The 26,843-nt window shown below is 42.9% G+C and overlaps 1 protein-coding gene and 1 long non-coding RNA gene across 5 annotated transcripts in view; one reads left to right on the top strand and one right to left on the bottom strand.

Annotated features, from left to right (window-relative positions):
• The window catches only part of EXOC4 (exocyst complex component 4), a 758,598-nt gene extending 744,141 nt beyond the window's left edge, over window positions 1–14,457 (top strand). For all 3 annotated transcript variants that reach the window (XR_011539582.1, XM_070617731.1, XM_070617732.1), the window contains one exon: window positions 12,941–14,457. Coding sequence is in view for 2 of the 3 variants with exons in the window: in XM_070617731.1 (XP_070473832.1) it covers window positions 12,941–13,178 (238 nt within the window). In the remaining variant the exon portion in view is untranslated. The remainder of the gene's footprint in view (window positions 1–12,940) is intronic.
• LOC139083072 (uncharacterized) overlaps window positions 1–26,843 on the bottom strand; it is a 56,856-nt gene that overhangs the window by 13,229 nt on the left and 16,784 nt on the right. For both annotated transcript variants that reach the window (XR_011539583.1, XR_011539584.1), the window contains exon 2: window positions 10,779–10,900. This is a non-coding gene — a long non-coding RNA (uncharacterized lncRNA). The remainder of the gene's footprint in view (window positions 1–10,778; window positions 10,901–26,843) is intronic.

Genomic DNA, 26,843 nt, shown 5'->3' on the forward strand with positions numbered 1-26,843 from the left:
GTGAAAATGAAGTTTTGATTTATGGAGGGACCAGATCTTGAGAGGAAGAGAGAGAACATCTCATGTACAGATAAGACTTTTGGAAGCAAAGAGAGAAGAACAAAGGGCCAGCGCCTGACTGGGAGTAGGCCCGCAGAGGGCAGGCAGAATGGGAGCCAGTAAAGAAATCGAAGGAGCTGAGGGAGCCGGGAGAAGAATCTAAATAACGTGGCTCAAAGAGAGTTGAGTATAGGATGAAAAACTGTCAAAGGGAAGAGGACTAAGCAAAGGCCATTGTGTTTGTCCACTAGGATGTCTTTGGTGACATTTTTGAATATAGTGTCAGACAAAATGGAGACTTTAGAAGGACAGATAGTGAATATAAATGATTTTTTTTGAGAAATTCAACAATGAAAACAAAAGAAATGAGAGATGGAGAGGGCACAGGATCACACGAAGGGCTTGAGGTTTGTTGTTTGGTTTTGTTTTTTTTTTCAAAGTTTGAGAAACATAAAGATATTTGAAGACAGACATGAAAGAACCAGTGAAAGGGGTAAATACAAGAGTTCAAAACAAAATAAAACAAAACCCCAGCAGGGTCCTAAAGGCATTGGGAGAGATTTGATCAAAGGCACAGGGTTAATCTTGGGAAAAAAAGAAGAGAAAAGAAACCCCTCTTTTGAGTCGAGAGGGAAGGATTAATAAAAACCATTTCACTGTGGAAGATGTGATCCCGCATACAATTGTAGAGAAGTGAAGATCCACAGAGGTGATGTCTATGTGGCCAGTACAGAGTGTAATAAAATTTAACTGTTACTTTACCATTTTTACATGCACGTTTCCTACCACGTCATTTAATTTAATCCTCAGACCTAACCAGTGATGTTATATTATTTACCCCCTTGTGTAAATGAAGAAACTGAAATTCAGATAGACCAAGAAATTTCCAAGGTTATACATGTCAGGGAAAAGATATGGGATTCGTGTCTAATTCTACCAGAGAATGAAAGAAAAGTTGGGGAGGATTGTAGATCATTAGCCAGAAATGGATCTCTTCCCCCTGTGCAACTAGTTATCCCAAACACAGGGTGCTCCACGTCTCCTTCTCAGAGTTATGTCAGAATACCCCTTTGCCTTTTATAGGGAGCAACTATTTTATTCATAGTTCCTCCCCTCCCAGGGTCAAAGAATCATAGAGTGCTTTTGACATTGTGCTCTGTCACTTAATGAGATTGACTGACTTGACTGTCATTCATTCGTTCCTTTTCATTTATTCAACACCCACTAGATGCCTAGTTCTCAGGCCAAGGGTAACAAGGATGCAGAATCCATCCCTGCGCTTACAGGCCTGTTTTCTAGGAGCGGAAGGAGACATTTCTTTTTGTAATAAACACTTATGCAACACTTGCTCTGTTGTTCCTCATTTGATCCTTGTAACAACCCCATATTACTGTTTCCTGTCTCAAATGAAGAAAATAAGGCTCAGAGAGATTAATCAATTGCCCAAGATCATACAAATAGTAAGAGACAGAACTGAAATTCGAACCCAGGGCCCTGGCTCCACTCTACTATGCTGTGTCTCTAACTGTATATACATACATTTAAAAAATATATATAATATATAAAATATTTATTTTGGAAATATGTATTTTTTAAGTGGAGATGAGTGCTACACAGACGAGTGAAGCTCAGTGAAAGGACAGAGTGTGATGAGCATGGTGCAGGTTTCATTTTAGATAAGGTGGTCAGAGAAAACCTCACTTATTGATAAGCTGACATTTGAGCAAAAATTGGACTGAATCTCTTTTAATCTTCTGTTTTCCTCCAACCTTCTGTCCCTTTAATCCCATTTGATGCTCTTTTCTGATTTTCTTTCAATTGGTTTATGATATAAAGCAATACAGAACTATGAAGTACAACAAAGACGGGATTATTACCACCTGCTCACCCTATAGCTGGTACTTTTTTCTCCAGGAAGTGAAAAAGTGCCGTGGTTCCATGCTGTTCTCCCACCCTGACCCCCTTCCCACGTACCTCCTCGCGGACTATTTTTACCAGTGCTATGCTAAGATTTCTCCCAACGATTGAATAGAGGAGGTTAGAATTTCTTCCAGACAAATTCACTTAGGTTTTTCTAAGATGAATCTCATTATGTTATTTGCTGCCTATAATTCTAAATTCTCTGGAGTCCTTTACATTATTTCTCTTTCTCTATTGCTGTTCACCGCCCTTCCCCATTTAGTAACCTTTGTCCTTTTCAACACTCCGTATGTTCTTGCACATGAATTAAGGTATTAAGTGAGATCAGCGATAAGCCAGTGTCCTTAGCATTCACTGGATGCTTTCTTTCCTGAATTTGTTGATTCGTCTTTATCATCACCCTTTGTTTGTTTTTCAGCCTATGCTATCCGGGGTAGCCATTTAGAATGAATTCATTTTGCTAGTTATATATTTTTTTGAGGCACTGTATAAAATGGTTCACTGACATCTAAAATATATCAGCCACGGTGGTCTTTTCATCCACCAAATTCACATAGCTATCCAAAGCTATCCATCACGTTTGTCAGAGTCTTTGGGTCTTTAATTAAACCCTGCTGGATATTGTACATATTTCCATTAGCTCCTTCTGATTTAGTCTGTTATTTTTCTAATTGACATCCCTTCTGAGTCACATGTCCTTGAATCTCAGGTGGCCCGTTTTGTAGTTTGGTTTATTTAGGTTTTCTGTCTTTCATGAATAACCTAAGGGTTTAGTAAATGCACTCTTGAGTGTTTGCCACTGGGACCTACTGATTTGCATATGCTCATACTTTTCAAATCATCCTCTGATTTTTTTGGTTCCTCTGCCAAAACCATTTTCCTTTCTGGCCCTTCAGTCCTAAAAGAGACAGTCTTTGGTCTTAGCAAAGTAGTGAAATTTCTTATAACAGTATCAAGAAGTATACTAGGGTCCCTAACTAGGACCGAAAAGTCAAGAGTCAGGGTTTGAGTAACTCAGCCAATGGATGGCTGAATAGCACAGCCCTCAGCATCGATGCTGGCTCGTGACGAGCTGTCCATTCAACCTCACACAATCCTGGTCTTAACACACCTGAGAGGTAGCTGGCTAGGGGCAGAGGCAATGCCTAAAGAACAGAACTAACTGGCACCTATCAGAATCAATCCATTATCTTGGCATAATGCTCCGATGGGCATGTGCTCCCATCAAAGCCATGCGGTCCAGGCCTATCCCCACTGACCTTGCTCCCCAAACACTTACAAGTAGAGAAGGATCTCTATATTATAAATACAGAAACCCAACACCTGTTACACTTTCACGTCACCCATCACTAACTCTGGTAGTCACTTGGAGCGGAAACCTTGGTTTCTGTCCTTGTCTAGGGTCCTTCAGCTCTTTTCTCCTTTCCCACGTACCAAAAGAGAGGAGCAGAATTAGCAGGCAGGCTGGCTAGCAAGCCCAGGATTTATTTTACTTTAAATTAAAACATTTGCCTAATGTCTTAGATACCTTTGATCTAGGCCTGGATTGGTTTTTTTTTTTTAAGTGTAGATAAAAAAGGCTTTTTGAAGCCAAGGACTATACCTTTCTATATTAGCATTTAAAATGTTATTAGAGCTTCCTAAGCATTAGTAATAATAATACTAGGTGTTCCTTTGAAGAAATCCTTTGCATTATTTATTGAAAAATTGATAATTCCATTTCATTACTTAAAACTGAAAAAGCCTTAGGGCCTCTGAATTATTTTTATTTGGCATATGTCAGCAATTGTTTTCTAGATTGCTAATCTGAAAAATATAGGTAACATCCAATATAAGGGCCTTATGCCGATCGGTAAACAATATGTAGCTTTTGGGCCACCAAAGGGCATGATACTATGTCCTTTTATCAACCTATGATATTAGATAGATTAGTTTTTTTAATTGAAAAGACTCTCCAAAGTGATGTTCGATCACTTATTTTTTTTTTTAATTGAAAAGGCTCTCTAAAGTGATGTTCAGCCCAGCATAGCTCTCCTTAACCTGGACTCACCTTTTGATAATCAAAAGAGCATTTACAGGAGTATGAGACAAACACAATTATGAAAGTAAAATGAAGGACCTAAATAAAAAATCACAGAACAAGAGGGTAATTCTATTCACTCTTTCATATTTCATTATTTGATAACATCAGAAGATGAATCCATCAGAATTGCTTTGGCAAGTGCAAACAGAAATGTGCCTGATCAATATTTATTAAAACCTTCAAAATGGGAGAAGGAGTTGAGCAGCTTTCTTAATGGACTGAATAATTATTCATACAAATGGGCTTTGGCAAAGGCAGTGCCAGACCAAAGAGACACAGTTTTAATTGTGCCGAATTTAAAATGCAGGTCTTCCTACAGGCCTGTTGTAGAAAACTTAATTTAAAAAATCATCTGATGTAGCAGAGAGTGACGTAAGAATCCTTAAAGTGTTGAGGAGGAAATTTAAACTATAGATATTTATAAGTTTAGAATGTGTTCCAAAGGTGGGGAGCAAAGTTTCTAGCTAAGGGAACAAAAAGAAATTTTATTCTCTTTTCAGTTACTGTAACTGAGCTAAGGAGAGGGTCATCATCTCAACAGTGATGGGTCTTGGAGGAATTCCTTTGTTTTGAGTGGTTGTGTTTTCTAAAGAGAAATAAAGCAAGGCTCTGGCTCCTGCTATCAAAAATATCAGGATATGTTCCTGAGAGGGATGAACACAGCTGACTTTAACTTTTATCGTCTCCCCAGGAGAGATACCCCTCAATACTGCTGAAGCGTTATGGTTATCAGAACTAGGCCAATAGGTAACTGCCACTTAAGCATAGTGCCATTGATGAAGGGCAGTGGTGTGTGTCACTTTATAGAAAGAAAATGTGGATAGATGATCCATCAAAGAAGCCTGTGCAAGCTTTACGGCAGCAGACTCCCAAGCTCTCTTTACCTCTTGAAATGATTTTCTGCTGCCACCAGCTGAGGGAATTTCTGCACTGTCTTTTCTAAAAACCGTACAGTAGTCTCCCCTTAGGTGTGGAAGATACGTTTCAAGACCCCCTGTGGATGCCTGAAACCTGGGATAGTACTGAACCCTATATATACCATGTTTTTTCCTATACATGCCTACCTATGATAAAGTTTAAGTATAGATTAGGCACAGTAAGAGATTAATGGTGCTTTGGAGCCATTACTAAGTAAAATGAGGATTACTTGAACACAAGCACTGCAGTACCTCGGCAGTTGATCTGATAACCAACAGCTACTAAGTGACTAACGGAGGGTAGCGTAGCGTGTGCAGCATATACAGCTGGACAAAGGGATGATTCACAGAGCAGACAGCAGGGGATTTTATCACACTACTCAGAATGGCACAAAATTTTAAAAATGAGTTGTTTATTTCTGGAATTTTCCATGTAATATTTTTGAACTGCAGTTGACTGCAGGTAACTGAAACCATGAAAAGGGAAACCACAAACAAGGGGGACTCCTGTCCTTTACTTCTCTTCTAGAGTGTCTTGGCCAGAACAAAAATCTGCACAATCTGTTGTCAGGAGTGTTAAAAAGTATCCCAGTACAGAATATAAATCTAATTCTTCCACCAACTCTCTGAAAATTATTTAGCTTTTCTCTACCTTAGTTTTCTTATTCCTGAAATAGAAATAACTTCAACTATTTCAAATTAGTATTTTCAATCATGTCCGTAATAAACTCTAAGCTCTCTGAAGGGGAAGACAAATGAGAGCAATTATATTATATTTTTTAATAAACTAATTTATTCTACTGACACCCAGGATTACCATCCGTTGTATTATTGGTCTGGAAAGTACATCTGAGCTAAGTTTACACTTGTTCAGAATGTTTTCAAATCAATCACTACTGCATCTTGCAGTGATGGCTGGGGGAAAATCAGCGTCAGCTAATTCTGACGAAAGCCCATGATTTTAAAGGGCCAAGCAGAGGATGCTGTAAAGGTTTTAAAATCCAAAAATGCCAGTGCTTAAATAGCATCTGCTATAAGCTCTTTGTTTTTCACATGGGAAGCAGAGGTCTAAAGAGCTGACGGCATTTGCCCAAGGTCGTACACCTAGTTAGGGTGGAATGAAAGACTTAACCAGAATCTGAGCTCAGTTGATCTCTTGAGTATTTTTATTTCTCTAAGTCTTTCTGCTGTAACTACCTCTCAATTATTTATGGGATGATTGTCTAGTTTATGGATTATTCAGTTCCTTTCTATTCTCTCTTTCCATTTCTCTGCTTATTGTCATATAGACTATTGATTGAGCAGAGAAAACAGGAGTTGAATGTTTTACCTGACAATTTAGTGACCCGTCTACTACTTGGTTTTTATTAAAGTGCTCAAAATACTGCAACTATTGACTTAAAGAAATTTTGGAAGCCACAGTCAATAGTAAGTTATATTCAGATAAATTTTTCTTTCTTTGAAACCTACATTTAAGAAGTCAGCTTCAGAGCCTAATTTTCTTGTTGACATTAATACTGTCTTTATCTTAGGAAGGACTAGAAGGGAAAGTCTTCACAATGAAACTACTTGATTATCCCCCTTCCTCAAGGAAGTCATGAATCAGAAGGGCAGCCAACTTTTGGAAACAAAGGTCACCTTGTCCATTACCATCTTGGAGGGGCAAAAAAGGGAGAAATAAAGAGAAGTGATAAAAGGAACAAAACCAAAAGTCTTTCCTGTTAACTCCTGAATGCTGAATTTGCAACATGACTTCATTATTTGGTTTAGAGCACTGAATTCCCAGATAAAATCCAGTGTTATTCAAATGTAACTGCAGAGTCTATAAATGAATTTTTAATTGCCACAATATTGTTTTTTTCCATTACAATGGAAGGCAGAGACTTGAGTTAGTATGTGAATTTTATTTAATTTGTATTTTCTAAATCATGCCTAAGGGGCCAGCCCCATGGCCGAGTGGTTAATTTCACGCACTCTGCTTCGGTGGCCCAGGGTTTCGCCGATTTGAATCCTGGGCATGGACATAGCACCGCTCATCAGGCCACGCTGAGGCGGCATCCCACATGCCACAACTAGAAGGACCCACAACTAAAAATACACAACTATGTACAGGGGGCTTTGGGAGAAAAAGGAAAAATAAAATCTTTAAATCATGACTAAAAATGAATTAGCTATACAAATATTCTTTGCAATTAGTACTTTTGCTTTTCATAGTCTCAAATATTTCTGTATTATGGCTTTGAAGTGAGGGTAGTGTTCAGACTCCTTCGTTTTGAGACAAATCATTCATACTCTCTGTAGCTCTTTTTTGTTGTTGAGGAAGATTCACCCTGGGCTAAGATCTGTTGCCAATTTTCCTTTTGCTTGAGGAAGATTCTCTGTAGCTCAGTTTGCTCACCTGTAAAATGTGGATGATTGCAGGACCTACTTCAAGGGGTTGACTATGTTAATGCACCTGAAAGTTCGATATTATTATTAATATTGCTGTAATCCAGACAGTGTCTAAAACCCAGCATGAGACATAGTTGTATATCTATGGAAAATACAGTTTCCATTCAGGGATCTAGGACTCCGAACCCCACCCAGTAAAGGGAGGCCGATGGCCAAGCTTTCCCCAGGGACTGTAGACAGTCCCTCAGTGCGTTCCTTCCACCACACACCCAAACTTCATGGAACACCTGCAGGTACAGGAACGAGAATTGCTGTGGGTTGGGAATAGCTGGTTTTAGTGGGGCTTTCTTCCCTCAGTTTACAAAGAAGAGAACTGAAAGTGGTTCCAATTGCTTTCCAAGAAGCAGGTATAACTGTCACGCTGAGTATGCCAACATGGGAGGTAGAACCAGGGATGAGAGACTAGAATGCTTCTTGCTTCTTGTCTATGAAAACTTATGAAGAGCTCTTAGAGAAAAGAAAAGCAGTGATACCCAAAAGATGAAAAGATGTCAACAGTTTGCTTATACATACCTGCAGGCCTACATACAATAAAAACCAAAAAGTAGGTGAAAAATTGTTCAACCTCATGTAAATTAAAAGAATATGAGGAGATAGGTGCTCTCATATGTTATTGGTAGGAAGATAAATTGATACAACTTTTTGAGAAAGCAATTTGGCAGCATACTAAACAATACACTTATCTTTTGACTAATTCTAGTTTGGGGAGATCTATCCTCAGGAAAGAAAGATTTTATAATTGGAAACAACCAAAGTGTCCAATTGTGTTTCAACCTAAATATTTCAGCTATAAGAAAGAAATTGAGAGAATACTACACAGGGAGAAAAAAAATCTAGAAGGAAATACCAAAATGTGGTTTGTCTTTATAATGGAATTGTATGAGTAATCTTTTTTCTCCTTAATCTTTCTGTATAGTTCATACATTCTATATGATACATGTATTAACTTTTCAATCAGAGAAAGACAAAATTTATTTTTAAACTTTAAAATGCAAATCTGCATTTTAAAATCTGCCCAACTTACCACAATGCCCTTCATATCATTACTGGCATAAATGTTTACAGACAGAATCAATGGGGAAGAAAGAGTTGCAGTGCAATACCAGTAAAATAAAGGAAGATGAAAAAAACACAGGGAGGAACTGTCTGTTGATAAAGGAAACATGAAGAAGATATGTGAAAATAATCTGCACCAGAACAAAGTGTAATCGTTGTCATGTTATGGACCATGTGTGGTAGACCAGTCCATGTGACATCACGCCACCACTTTTCTATCACTACAGCCCCTTCCCTCTCTGCTCATTACATGTTGGGAACTGCTGCCCAAAGATGCACAGCAAAGGGCGAGAGAAACCATGGGAGAAGAACCACCTCTCCCAGAATGTTCTACCATTCAAGGTGACATGGATTTCCAGAATAGAATATTTGGTCCACATTTAGCAATTGGCTGCTGAATATTATGGGCTATGAAGAGACTTGCTCTACAAGTCATGAGCCAGAAAATGTCTAAATCAAATGTGTGCTCACCAATCCCGTGCAGGCAGCTAAGAAAAGTGCTATCTAGTATAAAACGTGGTGCCCTGGAAGCCATGGTGCTATTTGAATGCTTGATGAAGATCAAGCTTTCTTTTTCTTGGGGCCTCAATAAGTGCCGATAAATTATTTATCCCAGTTGGGTTACATGATTTCATTTCAGTGTGTCAGTGTTTATCATGGAAGCTCATTCTAATTGTATAGTTCAAGGCGTCTTCTTTTCTCCTTCAGGCACCTTGGAGCACCCTTTCCCCACCTGCAAGTGTAACTGTTGGTATGCTGATTTAGTATAGTCTTTGCTACTGGGTACTATTCTGAAAGATGAATGAATTTCATTCTGTCTTTAAATATTTATGTTTCTTTATGACCTAATATATCATCATGGTTATGGGGAATTTTTTTCCCTAACTATAGAAAATACACCATCAGTTACTTGTCAATTTTGTTTAATAACTCAGCTTTGCAGTTCTGGGGCACTGTTCATCCAAGGCTCTTGAGGACTGTTTTAGTCTCTCAGACTACTTCCAAGTGTCATTCTGGGATTTATAAAGGTCTTCATTGCACAGAGGATATTGAAACGTTAAGGACTTAAGTGCTATGCCCTTTATCACTTAGCACACTGGAGGATCCAGGACTAGAAATCCAGGCATCTTTGTTTTGTTGTTTCCTCCCAGCATGGAACAACAGCCTCTGTAGAGAATCGGCCAGTATCCCTGGAAACAATTCATCAGATTCTTCAAAAGAAACCCAATTTTATCTGGTCCGATGGGTTTAATGTTACTTCTTAAGATAAATGATGAAAATATCAACATCATAATACAAGGAAACCCAATTCTTTTGGTTTAATCTCAGTGAAAAGCATCACAACCCAGTTATTGCTTCTGTCTCCTTCCTTAATGCTTTTAGGTCTTTGGCTCAAGGAGATGGGAACAGTTCTGTAAATATCCCCAAACCAAACTTTGGGAATCACAGTATCTGGGGATGGAGCCTCAGGAATCTTGCTTTTCGTAAGCTCCCCAGGCACTCTACAGTTAGAGAATGACCAGTCTAGTACTGCAGCTGTCAAGTCCCTTCTAGCTTTGAAAGAATCGTGAGCCCCGAATTCTCTCTCATTCCATTTGGTAAATCTAGATTTGAACGTGTGTTCTTCTTGAGTTATTTTAAAAATATATTCTTAGGTAGTTCCCTAAATGGACAGTTCTCTCCCTTACCTGTGCATCTAAGGGAAACAGAATTAGATGTTTCAGGGGCTGGTATCAGAGGGGAAGCTGTGGTGTGCCAGGGGGCATGCAAAGCCATGGTTTAAGTATGATGCATCTTCCTATAGCATCAAGTTTTTCCTAAAAATAGTGTCTTTTAGTTACAACAGATATATTATGGGATAGGAGTAGGTCACATGGGTTTTATGCCAAACATGAAGCTTCAATAAAGTTCCTGACTATAGCTGATATTGGGCTCCCAGACCTCTGGAGATTAGAGTTCATTCGCCTCTTCTATCAGAAGTACCCCTTTCACATTCAAGATTCCCCTTGGCCAGTGATTCCTAAATATGTGGTTCCATGAGGTTAAAGTGAACATTCATTTGAAACCACTATAGAAAATTAGCCCCAAGACGACCTTCTACACAAGGATGTTGAACGATTTGTTGCCAGGAGTCACTCATAAATTTACCAGTCTAAGATAAGCACTTTCCATTCCTACCACCATTAAGGAAATATTCACAAAAGAGTATTATTTCTCCTATGTACAAAAAGAGTGTGTTAATTAGAAAAGGAGATTTAGCAGAGCAGGAAAAGGAACTAGCCATGTGAAAACACACCAACGCTCTTACTGACCATGTTCTCGTTGTAGCAGCAGTTTATAAAATAGCCTTGAAATTATGAAGCTCCCAGAATGTGTTCCTTACTGCAAAGATGGCTTGGTTCTCCCATAGGATATTCTCTTTTTCAAGATGTTCCTGATAAAGAAGAAACAAATCCAAGGCCTTGAGTCCAATAGTCCGACATTTCTGAGCAAGGATCCTGATAGATCTGCAAGATCCCTTCACCCCCAGAATTGCCTTTGGCCCACTGCCTTGTTCTGCCCCCTCAATCCTGGCAAAGCTACCTTTCCTATCAGGAGGAGAGAAGGAAGTAAACTGTAGCTGGGAAGGCTCCCCTGTCCTTTGGTTAGCCAGCTGTGATAGCATTGCTGGCTCAGAGCCTGCACTGAACTTTACGTCCTGGGTAATTTTTAGTAGCCATGCAAGTTCTAGCCTGAGTCCAATAGACTCAGTGAGGGTTAGTAGTGGCATAATGTTGGTTTTAAGAATGGCAAGTGGCAATCTTCTCCCTTCCTGTCTCCCACATTCATCTTTTCTCTGCCTTGACGATTCACTCTAATGCATGTTTCTTTTACAGGCACTACTCCTCTCTCCACCACCTGGGCCAGTGGCCTTGCAGCCCCATGGCTCTCAAGTCCCTTCTTTTTTGCTAGACTTATACCTGGTCCCCTCCTAGACCATTCTACATAGTGCTGTCACATTACTCTTCCAGAAACACAAATTGGAATGATGCCTCTTCTCTCAACAGAACCTTGAGGAGAGGTCCTTTATTGACTCGACTAGGCCTAAAGTTCTTTATTGACTAGGCCTAAGGTTCTCATTGCCTTAGCTTTTCTGATATCAGACTCTGTACCTCTGGCTTCAACTGCCTTTTCCCCCAACTGTCCACTGTTCCACTGTGCTCCCCAGGCTAATTGACTTACTCCTTCCTGTCTTTGCTCACGCTCTTCTCTTTTCCTTTTTTTTTAATAATTTTTTTTTGAAGAAGATTAGCCCTGAGCTAACTGTTGCCAATCCTCCTCTTATTGCTGACGGACCGCCATGTCCGCACCTGGGATCCAAACTGGTGAACCCTGGGCCGCTGAAGCAGAATGGGCACACTTAATCACTGCCCCACTGGGCTGGCCCCTCTTTTCCTTTAATCTAGAACGTCCTTCCTGGAAGCCGTGCCTGACATTTCTCACCCATGTGAGGTCTTCCTTGATCCTTCACCCTCCTCTCTGCATGGTGTGATTTCCCCTTCCTCTGCTAAAAATTCTTTGCATTTATGCCTCACTCATGGCACTTAGAACGTTCTTCTTGTCTCTGTCTGTGAAGAAAGAGTATTGGACTGGGAGTCAGAAACCTGGATTCATATCCTGGCACAGCCACTCACTATCTTTGTGACACTGGGCGAGTCCTTTAATTTCTCTATGCTTCAGCTTCCTTATCTGAGAAAAGGGAGTCCTAGCCCCATTGGTTTGTGAGCATGAAATGACACAGTTTGTGGAAATTAACTTTATCAACAGGCATGCAATCCTTATCTGTCTGCTTTTCATTACCTTTCCCACTTGTCTGAGCTATTTGAGGAGAGGGGCTGTGTATTGCTCATCATTATATATTACTGTTATTATTACTACACTAATATTAGACATTAGTATTATTATATTTCTAATAATAATGTTTATGGAGCGTGTAAACCTGTGTCAGGCCCCATTCTAAGAGGCACTATTATTATCCCACTTTATGGAGTAGAAAACAATGTATTTCACAGGGCCTCCAATGAATGAGTGAATGAATGAGAGGTTGAATGAGACAGAAACTGCTGGCAATGCCTGATTATTTCTCTCCCTCTTGGTTCTGTACACCGGCTTCTCTTCCTTTGAATCTTCTGAGATAAATGCAAAATTAGGAGAAGGTCATGAGTGAACTGAGACCCTGAAAGATGTCAGGTCTCCCTGGGTCCTCATTTAGACTTCTTCTCATGAAGTGAGCCCCAGTGAGCTCCAAGAGGATAGAGACTGTGTCTGTCTTGTTCTCCATTGTATTTGTGGGGCCTGGAACAATGTCCAGTGATTAATAAATGTTTATTGAATAGGTAAACTAAGTAATTTATAAATAATATATCCATTACCACTAAAACCTCAAATTGCTGACAATGGTGATGGCGAATCTTGTTCTGTCTTGCTTTCTCAGGCAGTACTACGAGATGTTATACAACACGGCCGATGAGCTCCTGAACCTCGTGGTGGACCAGGGCGTGAAGTACACGGAGCTGGAGTACATCCACGCCCTGACCTTGCTGCACCGCAGTCAGACAGGGGTGGGAGACCAGACCACCCAGAACATGAGGCTGCAGAGGCTCAAGGAGATCATCTGCGAGCAGGCTGCCATCAAGCAAGCCACCAAGGATAAAAAAATAACTACAGTTTAATTGGGTGTGCTACAGGGGGCTGGGTGGGGCTGGGGGGGTCATTTTTGCTTTTTCAGTCATCTCACTTCTTTCTTTGCTGTTATTTGGTATATTCTGAGCTGACTTACTTTTCTCTACACTGATACTTTAGTGGAGAATGTAAGGATTTATTGGAGAAAGTAGTGGAGGTGTAAGGATTTTTTTCTCTGTAGTTTTGGCTTTTCATATAAACTCTAAAGGGAGTTTGCAGTACACAGTGTTTTGATTTAACATCTACTTGAATGCAGTCAATTAAGGGGACTAGGGTGGGATGGGGAGGAAGGCTGTGTCAAATTGGACTCTGAGATAATGAATGCATGAATTACTAAGGCCCAACAATCTTGGGAAAGTAGAGTGCTGCCTAAGTTTTAGTCCCTTCCTAAAACCACTTAATAGGGCTTTATTACATAAACAGTAGGTTTTTACTCTCTTGACCCATCAGTTTACAATTCAATGAAATAAGTGTATGTGCATTGCTTTCTGTCTCTGTTGCCAAGATTAAATCAATGGCTTCTCAATGGGCTGTAGTTTTTAACAAATTTCTTTAACCCAAACAGGACCTCTTCAGGGATAGGGGGAAAAAGTCCTTTTATCTCAATCTCTGGGAGAGTTTGGTATGCGGTAGCTTGTACGAGGTTATAGGTTGGTGTATTGCCTTTTTGTTTTTATTTCTGCTGTATCAAACCCAAGAGCCATCAAATTAATGACAAAAATGGAAGAACAAAAGGTGATTCAACCCTCTGCTTGATTTTTCCCTTGTACTTTCCAAGAGAAAATGATGGTTAGAGAACTTTTAATCTCACTTGAAACACTGTTTGGATGTGAATGATGGTTAGATGCTCACTTACTCTCATTTTGAGCCCCTAGGTCTTTCTCACCTTAGAAAGTAGCCCAGGTCTGCTCAGCTGAGTGCGGGGAATATGGGACAGCCATGACATTCCTCCTCTGTGCACCTACCCCCTGAGTCCATTTCTGAAGTGCTCTTGGGTTGTGTGTGTGCTCACCACGCCTGGCACACTGGACCTCACCACTGTCCCCAGGTCTCCAGCCACTCTTGGTGCCTATGGTTGATATGTCACAAAAGAAGGCAATGCACTGACCATGACACACCTTGAAAATGTATAGAAAGAAGAGCAAGAAGGTTTTTGAACTCTCGAGGCCATGCCTCATGCCCTGATGGTACAGAATTTTACAGCTGTTTGTACAACTTTGGTCTTGGCAGGAAAAGCAGAAAATTAAAAAATGTTTTGAGAAGCATGAATGTCGTGTATTTTTTTGTGTGTATTTATTCAGCAAACATCCCCTGAAGGCCTAATGTGTGTCAAATGCTGCTGGACATGGGGCCAGATCCTAGATGATGAGGACACCCTTATACCTACCTTTAAGACAGAAGATGGGAACTGGACTAACCAAAATCCCAACAGATGTACACGCAGGGCTGAGTTAGAAATCAAGTCAAGGGCCAGCCTGGTGGCACAGCAGTTAAGTTCACACATTCTGCTTCAGCAGCCCAGGGTTTGCCAATTCAGATCCCCAGCATGGATCTACACACCACTTATCAAGCCATGCTGTGGCAGCATCCCACATATAAAGTAGAGGAAGGTGGGCACAGATGTTAGCTCAGGGCTAATCTTCCTCAAAAAAAAATTTTTTTAGTAGATAAATAGCAAACAAAAAATTTTAAAAAGACCCTGAAAAACAAAAAGAAAAGAAATCAGGTCAGACACTAAGGCAGCTGTGAAAGGAATTCAGCAGGCGGCTGGAGGATGGTCTTCAAGAGGATTCTGGAAGGAACATTGTAAATCTGTGGGGCTTCAGAGGCCCATTTGGGAAGAAGTTGAATGTATGTCAGAGACAACCATGGAAAAACTTACTGCCCCTAAACAATATCATTGGAAGTAGTCTACCCAAGAAGTAGGGGTGGGAGGAAGGAGACAGGGGGAGATCAGAGCTGACCACTTCAGTTTGGAAGCCTCCTCTTGGTGGCCCTGTCCTCCCAGCGTAGCTTCTGTGCCTTTTCTTCCCTTTCCTGTCCACTGTATGCAAAGAACCCTGGAGTGGTGACAGTGATGCCAGTAGAGCCAGGGGTGGGACTGGGGAGTGGGTAAGATAGTTTTATTGGATGTGGAAATAACATGGGTTCGGACTGAGTAGAATGCCAGAAACACTGAACTGGCAGAAAAATGGCAGGTGAGCTGCTTCAGAGGAGCATTTAGCAAAGTGGAACCCCTGCTTTGCTTACAATACCTATAGGATTGAAATGTGCCGATTCTGCACAGAAAAAGCGATCTGGGGTTCTTTGTCCAAGACATTCAAGGACCAAATTCCTTTTTAGGATGATACATCATTATTCTTCAACAGGTCAAGAATAGCCAATGACACATTCAGTGGATGGTTGGATGGATGCACATGGAGATGGCATGGCCACCTCAAAACCTGCCTTCATTTGAGACCCAGTGAAGATTTCTACATGTTATGGTCCTACTTTGGGGGTATCTTGTGAGACTGTTTTTGTGCTATTCAGAGCCATGACCAGAAAGTTCTAGAGAGAGCCAGGGTCTGCCAAGGACAGGGTCCAGCATACACACACACACTCATAGGTAGCCACAAGAGTTCATTTTCTACCATCATGACCACTCCCTAAATGTGCTGTTGCCGCTGAAAAGGCCAACAAAATAGGCCTCACCGGAAGGGACTCTGAAAACAAGCAAACCATTATCTTGTTCTACAAGTGACAAGTGTGATGGACATCTGTGGAATACTGTCTGCAGCACTAGTCACAGCGCCTTGGAGAAGGCTCATGAGGAAGGGTCCTGAGGTGGACAGACATGACCATGAGGAAGGAGGACTGTGAGGCGAGCTCATCTAGCCTGGTCATCAGAGAACTAGCTCCACAGGCAGGAGCAGCCCTGAGAGAGCTTCCTTCTCGTATCGTCACATCATCTACTCTTGGTACTTAACACGTTAGCCCATGTCATTCTCACAACTCCACATCCTAATTACTACTTTCCTTCCTTCCATACCCAAGAGATCAGAAAATCCTAAAGGGGTCTCTCCCGACTTAGCCTCCCTTAGAATAAACTCTGTGAAAAAGAGGTAGTAATTCAAAGGATAGGATCCAGCTCTTGATGTGTATTGGCAAATTGTATTCTCAGAACTGCTGATAGTGGCAGCTTCTTCTACAGTGTTTTGTTAGTTTTGATTATCTTATTATCACCTGTCATTACACCTCTTAATTTATAAACAATACTCTTTGGATCATATTGTACCCCTCACCCCATGAACATTCATTTTATATCTGTACTATTAATACAGTTTCTTCCAGGGACTTTCATCCTAGCACAATGTTTTCTACCTCACAATGGGGTTTTTTAATCTTATTGGCCACACCTAAAATTTTTTCCCTCTCTCTTCTGATTATATCTCTGCTCATTAGGCAAGGATAAGTTCCTCATGCTGCCCTTGCCCAAAGAGGGCCCCTACTTCCAGGCTCTGAAAGACAAGTTCATTCTTGAGCAGGCAGATTGGCTCAAATTCAGTGGTAGGGCCAGGCCTGAGCTCCCACGGCCTATACCCTGAAAATAGCCAGTCAGGCAGAATCTGTGGGGGACCCTCCACCTGGAATTACTGCCCTTTGCTGAGTGACCTCATTCATGGAAGCCCCAGCCCCTCCTCAGGGCCTTGTTCTTGCCTGAACGTTTCCTCAGCCTGACAGTCATTAATTTATGTTCCAAATAGCTTGGAAAGAAAAACTCAAATACAGCCAAGTGGAATTGGCAACCAAACCCGGATAATTCTTACTGTCAAGTCATATCCGTGAATCTCTTAGCACTAATGCATTCATTCAGTCAAAGATATAATTGCCTGTTACAGTTCAGGTGATATGGGATTCATGCAATGGCAAGCAAAAGTGACAGTCCCTTGTGGCATGGAGCTCATACTTCCACTCTGATGAAGAGTTATAAAACTTCCACTCTGATCTTGTCCTCCCTTGAGTCCATATTTCCCCCTCGGTCTGCCAAGGCTATCCTTTCATTTAGGAAGACATCTCAAGGGATTGAAGACTGAAATCTTTAGCCTGACCCTCTGCTGCTCTCTTCTGAGCTTTGCCCTTCAGGAAGCTTTAGACTGTATCTCACTATTCATGGTCCCTTCCCTGGCTAGCACAGAGCCTGAAAGTTCACCCTTTACCATTTGTTGATGGAACAAATGGATTCCCACTTCGTAGGCTCTATGAATGGACTGAGGCCTTCGCCTTCCAGACTCTTGCTCTGAGGCAAAGCTGTGGCTGCCTCCCAGGACCAGGGGGCACAGAAATTTACAGTAAAGAACAGAGGATGACAGAGCCCAGGCAAGCCCAAGCTAGACTCACTCTACTGGGGGCAAATGTGATGAGAAGACCAGCAAAGTGGCTGTCCTAGCAGGATATGAAATCAAGGAGCATCCTGGTCAGCAAGATTTTGTTTGAAAAGCAGTGCTGAAACACACACACCTGAGAACAATTGTCTTAATGTGGCAGGGATGTAAAACAAATTGGGCCTAATTGAGAGGGAGGGTAAGGAGGTACCAAGAACAAGAAAACAGAACGACTGGGCTCGGCAAAGGTCTCCACTCTGTCCTCATTAGGCACAGTTGTTATAAGAAGTACATGATTAATAAGCGCGTAACCAGATGTGAAATACAGCAGAGTCTTTCCTGAAATGGAAGACGTAATGAAGTGTCCACAGCTGGAACTGGTTGTCCTAATTTGGCTGAGGCTGATGCCTGCCTGGAATTTTGAAGAGGTGTAGTGAGAGGCACGCCACAGGTTTGCACCTGAAAACAACTAATCCTATTCAACTGGGCTGGGGTGTAATGAGATAGAGCTAATTATCAAGAATGTAATAAGATGCAAAAGCCCTTGGAATTGAGCTGGAAATTTCCTTAAAAATGAACTAAGACGCAAAGACCAGAGAAGAATTTTGGCTGATGGAGCTAAGGTGTGAGTGTGATGAAATGTGCATGATTTGAGGAGTTGCTTTAAGATACCTGAACCAAAAACGTATGTCTGTAATTAAAAATCTTGCCAAGACATTCACACATGTGGAGCAGGAGTCCCATCCTCGGGACGCAACGACCTATAAAGGCTGCACATGTATTTTTAAAATACAGCTTGTGTCTATCCATACAATTGAAAAAAAAATGAGGCCAGGTGCTCTCAGATGAGTGTAGTTTCCATTATAGTCTATCCCATTTAGAAATGTGGCCTCAGATTCCTGCTGACTTTGCAATAGATTCTCTAGAAGGAGAAAATTGGCCATCTCTTCATCCCAAACTTATTTGATTACTTACCAGGCCAAGTTTTCTTTCACAGGGTTTATTTACTGTGAGAGAGCAGGAATCTATTAGTACCTGTCTTTTGTTAGTGCTGTTATTGTATGTTTGCTATTGTGTTATTTTAGATATCATTTGTTGAGCACTTAATATGTCAGATGCTGTGCTAAATGCCTTACCAATTTTCCATTTAATCCTCTGAGATAGATATATTATCATCCCTACTTTAGAGAGGAAACTAAGGCTCAGATTATGGACTTGGCCCCAGACAGATGCTGATGCCAGAGTTTGTGCTTGGAACCCCTCTATTCTCTATTCTATGAGGGATGCCCCTCATCCCGTGTGGCAGAGGGAGGGGAACTAACATGCTATATTTGAGCTCCAAGTGACATTCTCTGGTAAGTTAACACCTCCATGCAGTCTGTCCTCTCCTACGGCCCCCAGAGGGAGCCACTCTTGGACTGAATTTGGGTCTGCCTCTCCCACTCTCCTCTGCTTCTCCTCATCTCCCACAGCCTGATCCAGCCGCCCTCCTCCCCGCGCCCCCCCCCCCCCCCCGTGGCTGGTGCATTAACATAACTCTTCAAACCACAAAATTTTGGCCCAGGGGCTAAGCCAGCTAGCTGGAAGCCGAAGATGACCCACACCTGAGCCAAATGCTGGCACAGTCAGGAGGGTGGGCTGAATGCTCAGGTTTGAGAATCTGCTGTACCTTGGCTCAGAATGTCACCTCAGCCTTTGACAAATAGTCTGATGTACAAGCTATTAAATGCCCTGAGCCTCTGTTTCCTCATCTCTGAAATAATAATAGCTCCTATCCATCAGTTGCTGCATAAAGTAAAAGGGGTGTTCGATGCCTGGCACATAATAAATATTACATATACATAAAATATAATAATATTTTCTTGTCTGTTTCTTTGAGGAACTTCTGACCCAGTATCTAGAAAACCTGCTTTGTTGATGTGGTGGAAGAGTGCGGCCCCCCTGACTGGCAGGGACTGTTGTTAGGGAGGCCTAGGCTACGCCAGGGGGTGCAGGACAGCTGCTTGCTGTGTTTGGAAGCCTGAAGCCCCCACGCAACAGTAGGTCCAGATATTGTTCCAGCCCCTCCCCCACACAGGACAACCGCCCTTGGGTGTCTGGTTCCTCAAGCTCGCTTCCTTTTTAACTGTTAGTGAGTTTGCATCTCACTGCCTGCCAACACATTATGCGCATCTCATTAAGCTCTGAAGGTTCATGTACCCTTTAGGGACCAGGTATTAACAGACCTACTGGCCTCCTGCCCAGGGTTTGAGTTTGCTGTTACTCTTCCCACCCATGCTGACGAAGGTCACATCATGGATCTCTAATAAGTTCACAAATTGCTCAATGAAATTGAAGTGAGAAAAGTGTCACTTTTTAAAAAAAATTTTTCTAAATCAAATCTAGTTTGAGCTCCTATTTACCCTTTTCTGCGAAAGCCCAACTTCAGTCATTTTTTGTGGTTTCTTCCTAGGGAGGGGATGGGGAGGTTTCCATGAAGACAGTATCTTGGTCAGTGTGTCATGATTGCTTCATCTCTCCTGCTCTGGAACCTGCTGCCCTCGCGTGCTGCTGCCCCGGATGCAGGGGTCCCCTCTCGTGTTCCCAGGCTTCAGTGTCCAGCCTCCACAGGCATCCCCTGCAATCACCCCGCCCCAAGGTGCTGCCTGCTGGATGGCGCTGTGAGCTCAGCGCAGGTTGGAGCCACCGTGGAATCTACCGCCTTCTCTTAGCTTTGGGGGAGCCAACACTCCGGGTTAGACAGTTCTCATTTCTTTCCTCCAAAGCCAAATCTCTTCCTTTCTGCCACTGGAGATCCTGGGCTTTTCAAAACAATATCCTGCTTGAGGGAGTTTCCCAACTGACCCCTCCCTTCCCTCTTCTTTCTCAGCCCTGAACCAGCCTGCTGGGGTAAATGGAGCCTGGGCATCGGGAGAAGTCCCCAGATAACCTTCCTGGAAGGTGGCAGAGGGAAGGGATGTTCCTCATATTCTCATTTGTGGTTGGGGGCTTACATCAATGAATCTCTCAGTAACTCCCCCTTTTGTGGATTCATTAGAGCCTGATAGAACTTTAGAGAGCTTATGTCCCAACCATCTCACTTTCCTGAGGGGTCATATGAGGCGGTCCAAGAGACGAGAGGGGGACACTTAGTGACAGGCGCGACCAGCACCCATGTCTCTTGACTGCCAATCCCAGGCACCCTGCATTTGGGGGCCTAAATGGGCCCCTCACTGTCAGACTGCCGAGTAGAGGCATAGAAGGTAAGACCTTGCCTTCGAAGACATGACCGTCTCATGGAAAGAACAGGGCAACACACGTGAATTGACTATGGAATATCACAAGCCCGCGAACCACCGGAAGTGCATTCTGTGCTTCAGACTAAACACCTGAGGAATTCAGAAGATGGAGTAATAACTGGAGACTATTGTTAGCCAGATACAACTTAATGGAGGAAATAAAAGTCTGAGGTTTTAATCAGATTCTCAATGTTTCCTGCTCTCCACTTTCCAGGAATATAGTAGGATTGCCTTTCCTGGCTGCTTTGTGTTTGGGAGGAACCATGTGATTAGGTGGCCAATGAGTTGTGAGTAGAAGTATGTCACTCCTCAGCCAAAGCATTTAATTACCTGTATGCAACCCTCCAGAGCTCGCTGCCCCTCTGCCACAAAGAACATCCAGCAACATTCCAGACAGCGACCACTCAGTGTGCTTGGTCCCAGAGGAAGGAAGATGCAGAGCAGAAGTGGAACGTATGCACTTTAACCGCTGCGCCACTGGGCCGGCCCAGGCCAGTTTTTCTTTGGAAGCTTCCCATCACAGTGCCATTCAACACCAGCCCTCAGAATTGAGTTTTTGTCCTCTGATACCACAGACTCATTCACTAAAACATGAAAAAGACTGAGAAAAAAAATCTATTTTCTGTTTTTCCATGTTCTCCAACAGTTCAGAGTTCCTTGTATTTCTCTGATGTCCCAGTGGAAGTAAATCTTAATGGTTTTCAAGGAGATCTGAAGTTGCAATTTTAAAATGAGGAAGCATAACACTGACGTGCTGTTGACTCAGCCAGTTTTAAGAGACTAATAAAGGACCAGGCCTTTGGTACTTAAAGAGCTGCAATTCACTCATCTACGATACGACAAACATTAAAGTATTTTCTCAGGGGTTATAGAAATTCTTATGCTTTGCAGTTTTACTAGCTGTTATCATTCTCTTGGATTTTCATTTCCATGTTTCCCAGATCCAGTTAGTTATGGTGTGGGTCCTGCCCCAGCACAGCCCTGAGGTGGTTACACACTGTCCTAGACCCTACCAAGAGTTCAGAGAGAAGTAAGACTGTCTAAGTAATCCATTGAGGACTGATTATCTTAGTCCTTTCTGGCTGCAATGACAAAATACCAGACACTGGGTAGCTTATAAGCAACAGAAATTTATTTTTCACAGTTCTGGAGACTGGGAAGTCCAAGATCAAGGCTCTGGCAGATTCGGTGTCTAGTCAGGCCCCACTTTCTGGTTCATAGAAGGTGCCTTCTTGTTGGGTACTCACATGGGGGGAGAGACTAGGGAGCTCTGTGGGGTATCTTTTATAAGGGCACTAATCCCATTCATGAGAGCTCCACCTTCATGACCCAGTCACCTCCCAAAGGCCACACCTCCTAATACCATCACATCAGGGATTAGGATATTAACATATAAATTTTGGAAAAACAGAAACATCAGGCTATAGCACCGATCTAAGCTGAGTTGACATTCCTATTTGTCAGGTTCCTTTGGTAGACAACAGGAGCTATCAACCACAAGAACTAAGTCAGTGCAATATGCCTCCTCCCCACACCTTTGCCAGCAGCTAGTATGTTACAAGGTAGGCAGGCTGAAGACAACATTTATTAGCAAGTGAGGACAACAGTCATCTCTCAACATGCTCTGTAAGTTCAGTCAAGTCCCCACTCTCTGTCCCCACTCTCTGACCACCGCCTTTACTGGTTCTCTCCAAGGCAAACACAAAAATGTTTTATCAGCAGGACCAGACTCACCTGCTAGTCAGATCCGGAGCCAGAGTTCTCCATTATTTTGGGGAATCCAGAACCTGGAGTGCTGTTCCCTATCTGTCAAGTATTGGGTTTACTTATTTTTAAATTCGTTCATGAAAAGGTGTTAAGTCCATAATGTCTTACCAGCCAAGGACAAATCTTGAACACATGTCACCACTCATTGCTAACCCTTCTCATGCTAATTAACCAACCCTCTGGTATTGTTCAGATTCGGATAGCAATACTTGAAAAGTTTGCCACAGCCACCTCTGGAGAGTGGGTTCTGGAAGGATGGCTTTGAGTGTGGTCTTTGAAGGCAGCATTTCTCAGGTAGCTATCTGCTATCCCACCCCTCATTAATGCCTGCCCTTTGGATGCAGCACCAATTGCTCTAATCTCCCACAAGAGGACATCTTCTCATTGTCATTTTCCTAGTTGTGAACATGGCTTTGAACTAAGTGGTCCACCAGACCTTGGGACCTATGACTCAAATTTGCAAGACAGGACCTAGGGTATAGTCCCAGCTGCCTCAGAGTACAAGGTCACTACGTGTGTTCCCCAGAAACAAGGTCAGGCTCGGCCCCAGTGATATGGTGCTTCTCTGGCCCACTGAGCGCTCCACTCCAGTCACCCACAGTCAGGAAGCCTGACCAGAGACCCCATGAACTAGTACATAGAGCCCCCCACCCCCAAAGCTCACCCCTTATTGCTGGTGCAAACTGGCTCTGTCTCCAAGGGTTCAGAGTTTGTACCCTTGTCACACCAAGATTGAGAGCCCATCTCACATAAGCTAGATGGACTGTAAATTAATTCATATCCAGGGCCATGCCACCAGCCCATAGCTTATTAATAATGTATAGCTGCAGCCACTGACTTAGTTGAGCTACAAATGTCCCTCATTTGCATGATTAGCTCTTACCTAACTGATTAGAAAGTTTCATCCTGTCCCAAAATCTACCTTTTAGAGGGAGCCAGTTTCTCTAAAATGCATCTCAAATCCAAATAAAAAAGAATCAACAACAACAATAACAACAACAACACCCTTTTATTTTCTTTATGGAATGAGAAGAGAGGAGCTTAAGAAGCTTGGTTTGTTTGGGGTTTTTTTGAGGAAGATTAGCCCTGAGCTAACATCTGCCACCAATCCTCCTCTTTTTGCTGAGGGAGCCTGGCCCTGAACTCACATCCGTGCCCATCTTCCTCTACTTTATATGTGGCATGCCTACCACAGCATGGCATGCCAAGCAGAGCCACATCCGCATCCGGCATCCGAACCAGTGAACCCCTAGCCGCCGATGCGGAACGTGCGAACTTAACCGCTGCGCCACCAGGCCGGCCCCTAAGAGGGTTTTTAAAAGTTGAAGGAACTGAAAGTAGCTATGGCTTTCAGCGGGGACTTGGGGAAGGTCTTGGGAGCTTGGAGGAGATATTCATGAATTTTTAGTTTTTACCTTGAGGCGTTTGGGGTGACCACTAACGGGTTTTAAGCAAGAAAGTGGGATCAGGTTTTGACTTGAGAAATATCACCTGGGGGGAAGATGGATAATGAACGAATTGGAAGGCAGGGAGACCGGTAATAATCCAGGAGAAAGATGGTGGCAGCTTGAATTAGGGCGATGGCAGTGCAGATGGAGAGAAGTGGATAGATGCGGGAGACCTTTAAAAGCATGATGGCCCCGTCACCTCCTTCAGGTCTCTCCTCGAGTTTCACCTCCTAAGTGAATCCTTCCTTGACCTGTTGAAAACAGCAGCCCCTCCCCCATACCCGATCACCCTTCTCTGCTTGATTTTTCTCCATAGTGTTTATCACCCTCTGACGTCCTAGATAACGGTAATTTGTTTACTTTTTGTCTTCCCCTAAATAAATACACTACCTATACTCAAATATGCTAAGTATGCTGAAGTATACATTCTATGAGGGCAGAGATTTTTGTATCTTTTGTTCTCAGTATTTCCAACACCTAGAACAATCCCTGGCACATAGTAGGTGGTCAAGAACTATTTTTAGAATGAAAAATGGGTGAAGAATGAATAGAACTGTCAGGACGTGATCATTGGTTAGATGGGAGGGGTGAGTAAGAGGAAGTGGTAAAGGAAGAAAGAAAGGTTCCCAGGTTTCTAGCTAGATGATGTGCCTGCCAGTCAATGGGACAGGGCACACCATGTGAGAGCAGGAGAAGCAGGGTTGGAGGTGAAGGAGTGAGCGGATGATAAATGTGAGGCACCTGGGGGACATCTAGAAAAAGATGTAGACAGCAGAGGGCTTTGGTTTGGAGGAATAGATTTTGCAGTCTTTTGAGTCTTTATTCATTCAAAACACAATTATTGTGTACCTGCTTTGTTCCAGACGCTATGCCAGGCACAATGGATACAAAGATAAGCAAACCGAGGTCATGCAAATGGATGACATTGCTCATAACATCACAGCTACTACCGCAGTTAATAATAGCCAGTGTTACTGAGGGGACAGGGAGCAGGCACGCTCATGGACTGTAGAAGGCACTAGAAATTGGTAGGAGACTTCTGGAATACAATTTGGCAGTATGTATCAAAATACTTAGAAATTTAACTATCCATGACTCAATAATTTCCCTTCTAGATATTTGCTTGTCATAAGCACAAGATCTGCTATCCACCAAGAGAATTCTACTTCAGTGTGGCCAGCTTGCACACCAAGCGTGCACCTAGGAGCCCCATCCAGTGACACACAGAGCAGGCCCCTTAGTCCTAGCACCCTAAGAGGGTCTGTGCAGAAAATCAGGGGCTAACCCTGGCCCCTTGCTCATGTCTGAGGCACACTCTCACAGAAGGGCACTGGCTCCCTTCTGTGAAACGGGCTGGCCAAAATTAAGAATATGGCTGCCAATTGGTGGGGCACCATCCAGGCAAGAAGAGCCACCAGACTCACTGGGAAAGCTGATCAGAGAACGTCCCAAGAGGCTGGCAAATCTTATCACGGGTTGACCTCTGGGCTGCCTTTGGATTGTCTTTATATCAGGAGGGCCTCCAGCATGCTTCCCTGAATGTGGATGCCCCCTGATCCCCCAGCCTTTGCAAGGCTGGCAGGTGGTCACAGAGGGCACAGGCTTTCCAAGTGGTCAAAGAGAGGACAAGCTCCCCTGAAAATGCATCTGGTTCAGCTGTAAAGAAAGTACTCCCTGAAAGGACGGGCCTGCCCACCTCTTTAACTCCATTGTTGAGTCTCGTGACTGCTAATGGCAGCTCAGGGCCAGGTTGGCAGGTGAGATTTTGGATTTCAGTTCTGAGTACAGATGCTGTGTGGCAGTTTTAAAACACGTCCACAAATTCTTTGGTTCACCTCCCTTCAAGAGGTAGACCTTGGAGACTTTCAGAATGGTGGAATAAGAACTTCTGAAAATCCACTCTTTCCTAAAAGCAACAAGAATGTTTGCAAAAATTGTCAGAATCATGGGGCAGGCTCTGTGGCCGAGTGGTTAAGTTTGTGTGCTCCCCTGCGGCGGCCCAGGGTTTGCATCCTGGGCATGGACATGGCACCGCTTGTCAGGCCACATTGAGGGGGCGTCCCACATCCCACAACTAGAAGGACCTGCAACTAAGATATACAACTATGTACTGCAGGGTTGGGAAGGTAAAGCAGAAAAAAAAAAAAAGAAGAAGATTGGCAACAGTTGTTAGCTCAGGTGCCAATCTTTAAAAAAAAATTGTCAAAATCAACTTTTCCAAACTCTGGGTAAGAATAGCAAACTTTGTGGCATTTTATCTTGCATTATTCCAGTACCCCTTACCCAGGCTCTACAGTAGCCTTGAAAACCAGCAGCTTCAAAATCATGGTAGCTGTGAGAATGAGCAGCCTTACAGTCACTGGAGGGGTAGACCGGCTTTGGAGTTCCTCAAAAAGCCCTATTCCTGTAAAACTGTCACTATTTGACCTGTCTTGCAGCTCCATGAAAAGCCTCATCCATAGGACATTGTCATTATTTGACCTGATTGAGAGCTCACTAGGGGCAGGAGGGAGGAGGAGACCTAATTCTTAGGGCATTTGTCAAAAACAATAAACAGCAATTGTTTAGCATTGTAGCTGCCTGAGGCTGTGATACCATTGGGGCAGACAAGAGCCTGGCCAAAAACTTAAAAGGAAGATCTCGGGACTGAGATGTTCATGGGGGCTTTGAAAAGCTCCAACATATCACCTGGGATCTGGCAGGCCACACCGGTGCAGGACTGTGTACATTCAAGAAAGACTTAAGAGGAACCTAACTTTGCACCTCTGGCCGACCTTGAGCACCTATACAAGCAGGAA

Source organism: Equus przewalskii, chromosome 4, assembly GCF_037783145.1.
Source record: "Equus przewalskii isolate Varuska chromosome 4, EquPr2, whole genome shotgun sequence".
NCBI lineage: Eukaryota > Metazoa > Chordata > Mammalia > Perissodactyla > Equidae > Equus > Equus przewalskii.